Genomic DNA, 12,952 nt, shown 5'->3' on the forward strand with positions numbered 1-12,952 from the left:
CAGGCTTTAAGACGCTTGCTATAAAGATGAGCATCCTTCCAACCTGCCTATGGCTGGAGTGGGCAACAGAAACACACGGCTAGAGCCGTGATGCTCAATGGGATAGGCTCCTGGGGAAAGCACTGGAATCTTGGTGAATGAGACAGAGTTTGAAAAGCCATGTTCAAACTTATCACTACTCTTTGGAGGGGAAAGGGTCCTGAAATATAATTTAATATGAAATTTATAGTAGTGTTAATTAAACAAATGCATGAGATTCTTCTACTTATCAAAAAGGGGACATCGTCTTCAAAATATTGCTTTCGAGAGAATAAGAAACTAAGAACAAAGATTTCCTGTCCAAAGCTACCCAGAATATAAGGAAGGAGCTTTAAAGGAAAAATGACATCTTTGGTTATTTTATTAGGTCAAAGGAGCAAGAAAAAGTTTCAAGTAAAAAGTCATAGGCAAAGGTAGTATAAACTAACTAATTCAGTCTGAAACCGCATTCCCTGGAATCATTATGGTACAGGTAATGGATACAATTTCACACAGCTGTAGCGACTTAACATCTCCCTGATCACATACGCTCTGTAAAAGCTCTTCCCATAGGTTGTATATCAAAGACTCTAAGCTGCCCACATGTTTTTTCCAGGCCAAACGACACTGGCTACCATTTCACTTACGTGAGCTTTTGAAGTCTTTCTTTTTCAGTCTTCTCCTCATCATGGTTCCACGTGGGCTAGTAGAGTAGAGGCTTCGAGGTAAAGTCCCCATGTTCAGGGAACTCAGGCTGTATGCACTCATGGAGGTAGGAGAGAAGGATGAAGACACCAAAGCTGCTGTAAGAGAGTGAAGACTTGGCACAGAGCATTCTCAGGTGGGTGTGAGCCTGCCACACTTGCTAACCAGTCACAATCCAGAAAGACATACATGATGCACAGCAATGGCGAGTAAGTACCCCAACCAGACAGAGACCAGGCCGCAGAAACCATGGAGACAGTGAGTTAGAGTCTGAGTTACAAGAGCCTATAAATGCCTGAGAAGGAGCACGACCCTCATAAGCACAATGCAGCACAGAGAAGCTCTAGGAATTCTGCTTTAGACAAAAAAAAAAAAAAAAAAAAAACCAACAACTCCAAACATTAAAACATGTTTCTCTATAAACAACACAATTCATCAAATACATAACCTCATTTTCATAGGTACTTTCTGGCATGAATTTCACAAGTAATTCCATACACACAAGGAAGAGCTGAGGACATTGTACTCTGTATAAGATTCTGAATTGTTATTTCCTGACCACACATAAAGCATTCTGAACATTTACATCCTTCCCTAAAGACAAATGCTTTCTGATGGAAAAGAAAAAGACTTCGGAGATGTCAGAAATGATAAGCTGCTACTACAGAAAAAGCACACAACACCCATGAAGCCAAATGAATTAGATGAGCATTATGAATTAGATGAGGAAGGAGGGAGCAAACTACAATGTAAATAAAAGACAAGGAGGGGAAAGCCTGGAACATTACGAGGGCTGCTTGGAGGAGGCGCTTTCGGGAATGTCAGGGCTGGTACTCTGCAATGGTCAGGGTGGTGCATATTATAGTGATGGTAGGTATGAAGGCTGCAGGGCTTGCTGGCCAAGGAATCCCAGGGAAGTTGCCTGTCGCTCCTCTGAATTTTCACTGCCCACATGAAGTGATGATGGGAAATAAGAAAAACAAACAAACAAACAAAGAGCCAAAAAAGAAGAAAAAGTAACTGAACTGCACAACTAAAAAGTGTAACAAAAAAATGACAGCAGCTTGCAAAAAAAAAAAAAAAAAGAAGAAGGAAATCTTACTGGCTTTGCCCTTTTCTTGGTGGTCAGCAAAACAGATGATTAACTTTCATCTTCCCAAGAATAATGCATGTCTTTCCACCGCCCATGCCCCCCCCCTTTTAAGATGCCTATTGAATCAATTTCTAATCTCCCTCTGTGCTTCACAGCAGAGATTAAAAATATGTTTTAAAACTTAAAAGTTAACTCCATGAAGATTTATGGCACACGATCAGTAATTAAAGATTTGCAAATCTTGGCTAGTTAGTAGCACTTGTTTTGAGAAAAAGAAAAGAAGAAACAATAAATCACATGGGCTCATGATTCAAGTGGTTTACTAGTCACACATCACAACTTACTGCTTTGACATTTTAATTACACTACGATCCATCACTTGGACTTGATTTTTCTCAACAATAAACCATTCTACTCATCTATCAATATCAGAACCGTATCTATATCCTAACAAGGAGAAGATAAAAAGTCTCAACATATTTAATTCTTTTGGTATTTTTGAAAGAATGTATTTACATTTGAAAGAAATAGCTCATTCTTAAACTATTTCACATGTTCTTATAGTTCCTTAAGATGCCATAAAATTTTAATAAAGTTTATCTTAAAACTTTGGCATCATCTTTATTTTTAAAAATGTATAGTGTGTTCCCATTCTAATTTCAGTATTGTTGAAATTTGATTCCCTACCCAGTGTTCTATAGTATGACCAATATTATGTTTGTTACTATGTCTGATATGAGATTTTTCATTTAACAATCTTAAAGAGTTAAAAATAACATAGGAACTCGTATGTCCTTCTACTGTCATGCTTCTACTGTTACATGCCTTACATGCGAGCTACTTCAGTGTTTACTCATGTAGGGAGGTCAAATACTCTGTAAGTAGTTAAAGGAGGATCACTTAGATCAGAGCTGGCTTTACCATCTGCGATATCAGCCTCATGGGCCACTTCATAGTTTTTCTGGAGTGAGACATACATGGAACAAAAGCACTAGCATAGACAGACCACTGTAGGCGGAGGCTGACCTGGGTTTCCATGACGGCTCCAGCCCTTCTTCTCTATATGACCTTGGGCAGTTAGTCAGCCTCTCTAAACCTCAGTTTCCTCATACGTCAAATGGAGATCAATGAAAGCATGTACCCCACAGGACAACTGTGAGAATCAGGCACATAGGAGCTTAGTTAGCATGGTGCTGGTACACAGAATAAACCCAAATGTGCTATTACTAATAATATTGATTCTGCCTACTTTCCATCTACTTGCCAAACAATTTTCTTTTCAAGGAAAAAGATGTATATCTCTCACTCAACAAATTTCACACACTGAACACTTACATTTAGAGACTATCTCAGAAATTTGCAGAATACTTTCACAGTCACCACAATTTTGTAGGTCTAAACCTTCTGGAAACCTTCTACTCCACTGCTGTTTCCAGTTTGGAGTCCATATCCTTCACCCCTGTTCTGGTTTCCAGCTACCATATCTCCTTCACCTAGACCACTGCCACACCTTCAGACTTGGCTCCCTGATTCATCTCCTAGTACCTACCTTTGGGTATCTACAATATAGTCAGGGTGATCTGTTAGCTACATAAGTTAGATTATGTCACTCCCATTTAAGCTACTTCAATGGGTTACAATTACTAAGAGAATCAAATGTGAACCCCACTTAGCTCTCCAGCTTCATTCCTATCACTCACCATCATTCTCTTTCAGCCACACTTATGTTTGTTCTTAACACAAGCCAGGCTCCTTCCTGCCTCAGGGCATTTGCACTTGCTATTCTTTCTGCCTCTAATATTCTTCCCCCAGTTGTTTGCATGGCTGGCTCTCTCTCATCACTCAGGTCTCAGCTCAGGTGCCAGCACCTCAGAGAAGTTGTCGCTGACCTGTGTGGCTGAAGTAGCTGCCCTCTCCCCCACACTATCCCATTACTGTTTTATATTCTTCATAGCAATTAGTATTGTCTGAAATGGCTTCATTTATTTAATATATCTTCAGTGTTTGTCTCTTTAGACTAGAATTCCATGAGAATAGGTATCTGCTTTGCTGTTTTTCTCATCAGGTGTATTGTAGCAACTTGAACAGTGCCTGGTACATAATGATTGATAGATGAACGAATGAATGAATAAATGATTTCATGAATGAATAGGACTATCACCCAGAGTGTCCACGTCCACACTGCAGCAGCATTTTCCTTGTGATAAAGAGTGTTGCAAAGTAAGTTTCTAATGGATTCCCTTTCACCATCCTCATTGTACTTTGGGGTGCACAAGAAGACTTTCTATAGCAAGATGCCATCATTGCTGTGTCTGCCTGATCTATACCTACAGCCACTCTACCGTACTCTTAATAAAGTATTGTCTGTTTGTGTTTCAAATGAAGTATAGTGAGTGGACTTCAGAACTGTACACTTACTTTTTGATCCAGTTCTTTATGGAGTGCTTTCAAAATTGCTGGGCATTTTTTGGGGGACTGTCAAGCCCAATTAATAAATCGATAAGGGAGATACTCTTGATCACCTACTGTATACCCAGCATGGTGCCAATTATTGCAGGCAGGTTAAATGTAGGTCATTACCCCCTTTACCTTGACATAAAAGTATTATTGAGGATTAAGTATTCATACATATGAAATAACTGAGACAAAAATGATATAAAAATAATGCACAAAATTGCATGCCATGAATAATGACTATAAAGGGTGTTCAACAAATAATGTAAGCCAGAGAGGACAGCTACTGCCTATTTTTGGAATGTACACTCCAAATCTATTCTGTTTTATTATGGTGTACTTGATACTCACCTATTAGGCAAGTATTTCAGGAGTTTAAAAATAAGATGCTACATTTTTGGCACACTCTTTAATTTTGTAAAGAACGTTCATATACATTCTCCCCTTTAATGGTCCCCAAAACAATAGCCAACTTGTACTGAGTTCTTGCGATAAACCGAACAATAGGCTACGTGCTTTTTCATGAATTATCTCAAATAATGTTCCCAATATACCTATGAGGTAGATATTATTATAATGCCCATTATACGGATGAAGAAACTGAGGTATAGAAAAGTTGGATAACTTGTTTAAGGTCCCAAATGGTGGAATCACCATTTGGTTGAAGCTCTGGACGTGTAACTCTAGAGGCTGTGGCTTCAACCATCACACTACACTGCTTCTTCCTATGGGTGTTCCTAAGTCTTTTGTTACAAGTAAACTAAGCATCAAGTTAAAATATGATGCTTTTCCCATCATTCCATGGTGGTATCACTGCTGAAGTCTTAAGAGGCATCTGATATGGAGGGTACTTTTGTTTGTTCTCCTCTCTAATTGTACCCTGTTGCTCTGTCCAGGATGCCCAAAGGTGAATGCAACAGCAACTCAGGTGGGTCCTCCTGGAGCTCACAAAGGGAAGTCTTCCTGATGCTGAACGTATCAGACCTCATGATTCTGCTCACATCTTCTATTCCAATGTCTCAGTTTCCTTCAGTTATGATTATGTCTCCTAAACACCCTCAGTGGCAACAACTTCTAAGCTCATTTAAAACTCATCCTTGCTGTTTTTTTTTAATACTGCTATTCACCAGCAAAAGGCACCGTTAATCTCTTATTCCTAGTTGATGCCGATTTCTATATTTCATGAAAACACTGTGGTGAATGCTTTGTTGCTAAGCAAAATTTGGGAAATGTATTTCCATCCACCCATGAGATGCAAGACACACTCTTCAGGCATCAGAGATCTTGGGAAAAAAATAACCAGAACTTCCTTGTGGAAAAAGTATAAAACCATGTAAGACAACTCTCTACTACATAAAAAACAGAAGTCTGAGAATTATAAACACCATACAAATTTTTTTTGTTTTTGCATTTTTCCCTTATTAACTCTGATTTAATTATGTTTAGGAGCCAATATTCGTTTCCTCTTAGAAAATGCAAATCTGATTTTAATGTAATATGCAGGGAGATATTTGTATGTTAGGTAAGAAAGGTGGTGAACAATTTTCAGCAAAATTGGATGATGGGGTCAGACATTAGAATTACTTAAATTATCAGTTCCCTGAAAAAAACCCATAAATGACATCACTCATGTTTTCCACAATGAGGGAAAAATATTTGTTCTTGGTCTCCATACATTTCAGTATATAAAGTCGTGTTCTCAAATTGTCTTGGCAGGTAAAAGTACGTATTATTTCATGAATTGGAAATTATTTGAACTATTTATAATTTGTATACAGGGCAAATAAAAAGCAGAAAAATGAGCTTGCAAAACACAGTGACATTTTTAAAGTGTCTGGTAAACATTTCTAATTCACTGACACCAGAATTGACCAAGCAAAATCTCATGCTGAGAAAGCAATGCACAGTGTGCATTCTTACACCTACTGTGCTCCACATCCAATGATGACTTCAGATCAATTTAGAAGAAACGTACAGTTCTAGAAATCTCTCCTCTTAGCCAGTGTGAGGACAGGAAGGTCCCATGGGGCCTCTGACAGGGATGGTATGTAATCTTATGGTCTGTACCCTCCTGGAGAGCCTTATCATTTCTATTCAAATGAGGCAGAATTTCTTTTCATAACCTGCCTAGGCTGCGTCATTTCTCTACCCCAATGTGTAAAATTAAAATCTGATAAAAGTAATGCTATACTAGAGATTTTCATTAGTTCCAAGGCTCTCTAAGCTCCATTTAATTAAAAAAGGCTGCATCCAGCTGACTCATTCAGTATGGAAATTATCTGGTCCCTCTTTTTTTTTTGCAAACTGTGGAAAAGTGCAGTGTGTTTTCAAAGGTGAGAGACACCGTTATACAAATGACCTTCTCATACGCACGACTTCAATACCAGAAAAAATTGTTCTCTGTCTCTAAATCTACAGAAATGCGTTCTTTACCTCTAAGGCACTCTGTCAGCACTAGTGGGACTTCGAGGAATAAAAAAAGAGGGCACTTGGCTTAAGGACAAGGAAGGAGTAGTTGGAACAAAGACCCCATTGGAGAATCTTTTTTCATTTGATTTTGGGCTCAAAGTATGTTTTCTTGCACCAGGCTTTGTTTACACATGCCTAGGTGGCTGGTATGTAAATACTCAGCAAACACATCTGTGAGCTTCAAGACAGTCAAAATGGAGATTCCCGCAACTGACACTTGCTATAGAATAAATGTAATCAAATATTTTGATTCTCTCAGGAAAGATATCTGGTCAGAAAGGTTGTTCTCCACCTTAAGAAACACACTACTCTGTCAAACAGGCAAAATATAGAGAAAGTTAACCCTTTATACAACTATCCCCCCAACCCCCGCCCCAATATTTGAAGGATCTGCTATTAATGACAACTTTACAACTATTTAAGACAAGTGAAAGTTTTACTATTTGCCTTCACTGTCCTTCAAGTAGAGTGGAAATCCATTATGAATTAACAGAAAGTCAAATTATTTCCCTTCTTTCTTAAGGAAGAAATTTGCACCAAAGGTTTTTTTTTTTTCTTTTTAAATATCAAATAGTACTAGCCTGAAAATTCTCTGAAACATTCTCAAACAATGTTCCTTTCCTCAACTTGGGGTTTTCCAGTAAATGACATGTGGCTTGGCTAAAAGGATTTTGGAGACCAACAAGAGCAAAACAAAGATCATCTGTTTTTTGAAAAGAAATGATACAGGCAGGATTAAATCCTTTCTGCTTTCTCATTCTGCTGGAGGAAGTAACGAGCAAGAAGACAGATTTATCCAGACAGAGCCTCTCACCGTGGTCAGGTCCCTTCAGAGCCAGGCGAGTCTGATGATGGGGAAGAATCTCAAGCTTGACCTGGTCTGTGGTGTTTGCCAGGAACTGGGTTGCTTCCGCGAGGGTACAGTACTCCATGCTGGTTCCGTCGATGGACAGGATGTGATCTCCCACGTGCAGCGCACCACATCTAGGGGGCGACAAATGCTCAGTGCCCTGAAAGGACTTTCTCTTTGAAATACGACTTTCGTGTCCTTCAGCGCTAACATTTCACACAGTTTTCATTAACTTAAAAAAAGAAAAAGTTTGAGTGTTATAGGAAACACCATTTGTCAAATGTTAAGTACCTATGAAGAGGAATGTAAAACCTTGTAGAAAATACAGAAAAATTCAAGGAAATGTTTATTTTGGGGGCAATGGTGCAAAAAATTGACGGGAAATGAACGGGAGGGGTGGGAAGAACAGGAAAATGCTTCCCCTTGATTTTTTTCTGTGATTTTTTTTTCTCCTATGGTTTTATATTTATAAATATGAGTTGGTAAATATTCAGAAGGTCAAGATGTGACTGACAGAGTTGGAATAGGGTCCTTTATAACTATTTTATGTGTGAATGGGAGTAACTTGGAGGGAGATTCAGCTAATCCTGTCCCAGAATTCTTTCATACAAGCTCCATGATCATCAGTTATTATTGTTTTATTTTGTTATTCTGGAGTTAAATTTATTAGTACAAAAGCTCTCGATGATGATGGAAATTATGCAGGAGTCAAATGAGTAATAAAACGAGGCCTGCGTGGTGAGAGACGGGGAAAGCTGGGGGTGGGGAAGGGCTAGCTGCTACACCTTGCTGAGCTCAAAAGACTGACTACTGGATGAGTTGAGAAAAGCAAACAGAGCAGTCAGCATCCCCCACGTACCAGTCAAGTGGACAACTCCTTAAACTGGTTACCCCCTGCGAAACGGGAAAAAAACAGAGGGAGAAAATTAAAGCATCCAGCACCATTGAACTGAAGAACACCCCTGGATCAATGGCGGTCACCGTTAAAGGACTGAATGGAGGGTAAGACCACGGTGGAGCTGTAGACTGACCACTACAGGGGCTGCTGCAGGTTACTGATCCCAGTCGGAGGTTCAGCAGGCCTGGCCAGGGCATACGAAGAAGGGGCTGGAGACATGCAGGGCAGACTGGGCTTCGAGTATATCTAAAAATTTCCACAGCGAGAGTAGTCTATTTCTCAAGACAAAAGCATTTCAAGTCATCCCTTCCATCTGAAAATATACTTCCACACGGATGCACTTGGAGTGCTTCCACTATGCGAGACAGGGCTTTTCCTACCAGGAGCTATAACATAATTCATTAGGTGGTAAGGTCGCCTTTATTTTTATCCCCCTTCTAACTTGTAAGTCTAAAACATTGATTAGGAAAAGGAATGAGGAAAACGGACATCGGTTTTTATTGTCATAGGAAATGAATAATGTTTTTAGGGACCTTTGAAGATGGTGAAACCCTAAGATTAACGTTCTATAACAGTAAGACCTTTCTTTAAAGATTGCATAATTAAAACAAATATTGTTTATTTAAGAAAAAAGGAATTTTATGGTGGCAGGACTTAATTGTTGACAACTCAGGAAAATCACGACTTCTCTGCATGGAGCACAATAAAGATCTGCTTAGCTAGCCTACACCAAGAACAGGCCATTTCCCTAGGACACAGTAGGGAAACTTGCTCAGTTGCTTGACCTTGTATTTTCCATTTCTAAAGGCCGCACCAAACATCTGGAATAAGTGACATTTTATCACGGGGTGGTTGATAAGGTAAGTGAATTTTTAAGTCCTAAAACAGTACTATAACTTGTTTTCTAATTGAAACTTGTGCAAATTGGCAGGAGATCTGCTCATTTATTGTGTGTGTATGATGTGTATATGAGTATGTATTATATGTGTGTATATATAAACATATACAAGTATATGTGTGTGTGTGTGTGTTTAACACACATGCAGTTTTGAAAAGTTCTCACTTCCTTTAACACTCACCTGTCTGCAATACTTGCAGATTTGATTTTGTCTATGACAATGACCTGTTTGTTACAGCACATCGAGGTAGTTAGGGCAACCCCAAGGCTGGCACCAGGAGTTTTGGCAACTTCAACTAGCAGTGGCCCGGATGCTGTTGCCACAGAATCTATAGAAGAACAAATTTCAGAAAACAAAACAAGATAATACAAATAAGCAATCAGACAAGAAAAAAATGGATATGTTCTGTAAATACTGGCCTATTGATTCTACCACTGAAACTTAGATTTCCCTCTGTATAGCATCCCCATAGCCAGTGATAACTTCTTAGGACACCTGTTCTATCCAGATTGTGTTCAGCAATATGTGCACAGGTTTATCTCTTCAATTAAATTTTAAGCTTCATGTCAGTTGGATGTCTCTGTATCTTTATGCCCTCTCCATCACTTGGTACAGTGTCCAGCACATACTATTATAGGTCTCTCAATAAATATTTTTAAAATTAATTAATTCAATAAACATCTTAGCACCTACTGTGGTGGTTGGATGGATGGCTGGAAGAATGGATGGAAGGATGCATGGATGAATGGATGATGTTGCTAATTAGCCAAATAGTACCGTGTTTCCCCAAAAATAAGACCTAGCTGGACAATCAGCTCTAATGCGTTTTTGGAGCAAAAATTAATATAAGACCCGGTATTATATTATATTATATTATATTATATTATATTATATTATATTATATTATATTGTATTATACCTGGTCTTATAGTAAAATAAGACTAGGTCTTATATTAATTTTTGCTCCAAAAGACGCATTAGAGCTGATTGTCTGGCTAGGCCTTATTTTCGGGTAAACACGGTAGTAATGTGCATACTAAGTTGAATTTGTAAATCCATTGGGCCTTTCCTTATTCTGGACCTGATTTAAGGTCACCTCTCCCTCACTTGCTTTCCTTTTGCTTTGGAACACTCTTTGTTCTTTCAAATGCTACTACCTTTGGGGACTCAGGTAAACATTCCTCTGGGAAGCCCCTCCTGATTCCCGGTTTGGTGAGATGTCTTTCTCCTGTGCGCCCACAGTCTGCTCTATGCCTGCTACTACAGCACACCTATCTGTTTCATAATGGCCACTTTGGATTACATGCTTCTGTTCTTTGTCAGACTATAGGCTTGCCGTGATGGCAGAGACTATGTCCTGTTGGTAATAGCATCCTGAGTGCCTGGGATAATGATTGGCACACAGGAGGTGTGCAATACATAGTTGTTGAATGAATGCATGAACAAATGAGAAAAACTCATGAGATCGCCTGAAGCTTGGAAGAGACAGGGGTCATACGGGAAAGAGCTCTGGAGATAGAGTTAAAACACCTGCATTTATTTCTTCTTTTCACAATATTTTGGTCATGGTACCTTATGCAAGTTACTAAAACTTTCTAAATTTGCTTGCTTACTTATAAAATGGTATCTTTTCCTCAGCATTCTTTACAATGAAATCACTGTGCAGTTAAACATTTTGTAATTTGCAAAGTGCTACCTAGAATGCTATTATTATTATTATTATTATTATTATTATTATTATTATTATTGATATATTATGACCTTAAGCCTTTGAGTCATCTCATTTTTCTAGACTGTATATTGCTCTGTAATATTTTTCTGATTTTCTACTGTTCTGGTGTTTCCTAATTCATCAATACAACTTTGTCTTTCTGCAAGTATATCTTTATCATCAAGGCACCACGCAGATATACTCGTAGTGAACCAGGAAATCTGCATTCCTAGTGCTGAAGCTCAGGCAGGATGCACTGACTCACGAAGCTGAGAGTTCCATGGGAGAGTCATTTTCAGTTTGAAATTAAATAACATATTTCTTAAATAAGGTAAAGAGAAAACATTCACACCAGCAACATTCATACTTCAGTGCTAAGGATTCTTGTATGTGCTATGTCTCTTACATGACTGGTGATATTGAAATAATTTAGTCCTAACAAAGGTTACGATCTGTATGTGTATCTCTCTTGGTGAATTCCAGGGCAGAGTTTCAATAATAGCTGGGAGGAGCCAAAGGTCTTCGTCTACTAAGAGTACATTTTGGTCCTGCAGTTTTATGGCTATAATTTTCCTATTATATTATCACTAACTTCCCAGAGTTTGTTCTCAACCTAACTCTACAGTGGCTGCTACTGTTTGGTTTTACTCACCCTGCTGTTTTTATTTTCCTGATCTAGGGCCATTGACAAGATCCTAACTTCCATTCTTCCTTCTCCCCCCAATTCCCACTTGGTTTCTCTCCAGTGCCTCACTTGGTCTTGCTGCTGCCTGGGTCCTGCCTCACCCTCTCCTAGAGGTGTACAGTCATTGGTTCTGGGGGCTATCTGCAGTGGTCTGCTCCTCATCTGCCTCTGTGGGGATCCCCTGGAAAGAATTCAGGTCAGTTCCTGCAGCCCGTCTTAGTTGTCCTTCCTTCACAAGCACAGGTGGTTCTGCCTACCTCTCAACGCTAATAGTCCAAGTTCTGCTGCTAACCCAAGTGTACATGATCTGATGTCTCTCGCTCCCTGCCAGAAGTCTGTTGTCCTTCTCTTCATTGAGCATGCTCTTTCGCAGCCTCTCCTCATGCTCAGGTCGAACTTCACATGAACTCTGGCCTTGCAGAGTGTTTTCTCACACTATCTTTATAGAACTTTAGAAGCACTAATTTCCCAAATCAATTCCCATCCACTTGTTGTATTTTAATAGATAGGTTTGTGAGATGACAATCGCATACATTCTTCCACATAGTTTCTTCATGTCTAAAGACAAATTTTTTGTCTTAATACAGAAAAGTAATAAAGTTTCTGTATTATTTATTAACCTAATCTCTTACAAATGACAGAAACTGATCGCTATTCCTTGTCATCCCATATTCCCTTCTTTCTTCAGTAATAAGCTTCCTAAGTTTTAGCTGAGCAAAGTGGCTGCCCAGGTAAGGACAACATTTCCCAGCCTCCTTAGCAGTGAGTTGCAACCCTGTGACTAAGTTCCAGCCAAAGGGAAATGAGTGAAAGTAAGATGTGACCCGTTCTGGATGTGCTCTTAAAAAGAATGGCTGTGCCCCCCTCTACATCATTTGCCACTTCTTGCTGCAGCAAAGTGGGTCCAGAACTGGTAAGCCATCTTCAACCATGCAGACAAGGTCATGGAACCACAACACGGAGAAAACATAGGTTCCTGGAACCATATCTCTAGAGATTGTTTTATCTCCCAAGAAATAAACAAAAGTCCTGCATCTTACAGCCATGAAGAGATAGGAATACTCTGGGTGCCTGGGGGAAGACACTGTCTGGCACTAGAAGAGTCTGCTAGACTGGTTTATCTGCAGAGGACTCTGAGCACACCGTGTTGACTGACACCTGAAGAGAACC

The 12,952-nt window shown here is 39.3% G+C and overlaps 1 protein-coding gene across 8 annotated transcripts in view; it reads right to left on the minus strand.

Moving 5' to 3' along the window:
* The window catches only part of GRIP1 (glutamate receptor interacting protein 1), a 370,250-nt gene that overhangs the window by 84,882 nt on the left and 272,416 nt on the right, over positions 1-12,952 (minus strand). For 4 of the 8 annotated variants that reach the window (XM_033117397.1, XM_033117401.1, XM_033117400.1 and 1 more), the window contains exons 8-10: positions 9,567-9,714; positions 7,554-7,723; positions 666-821 (exon numbers count right to left, since the gene is read on the minus strand). In XM_033117397.1, the coding sequence (XP_032973288.1) occupies positions 666-821; positions 7,554-7,723; positions 9,567-9,714 (474 nt within the window). Of the gene's footprint in view, positions 1-665; positions 822-1,511; positions 1,668-7,553; positions 7,724-9,566; positions 9,715-12,952 lie in introns of all 8 variants that reach the window. The other 4 variants (XM_033117396.1, XM_033117395.1, XM_033117394.1 and 1 more) reach the window with 2 other exon arrangements.

This window comes from Rhinolophus ferrumequinum, chromosome 10, assembly GCF_004115265.2.
Source record: "Rhinolophus ferrumequinum isolate MPI-CBG mRhiFer1 chromosome 10, mRhiFer1_v1.p, whole genome shotgun sequence".
In the NCBI taxonomy this organism is placed as follows: domain Eukaryota; kingdom Metazoa; phylum Chordata; class Mammalia; order Chiroptera; family Rhinolophidae; genus Rhinolophus; species Rhinolophus ferrumequinum.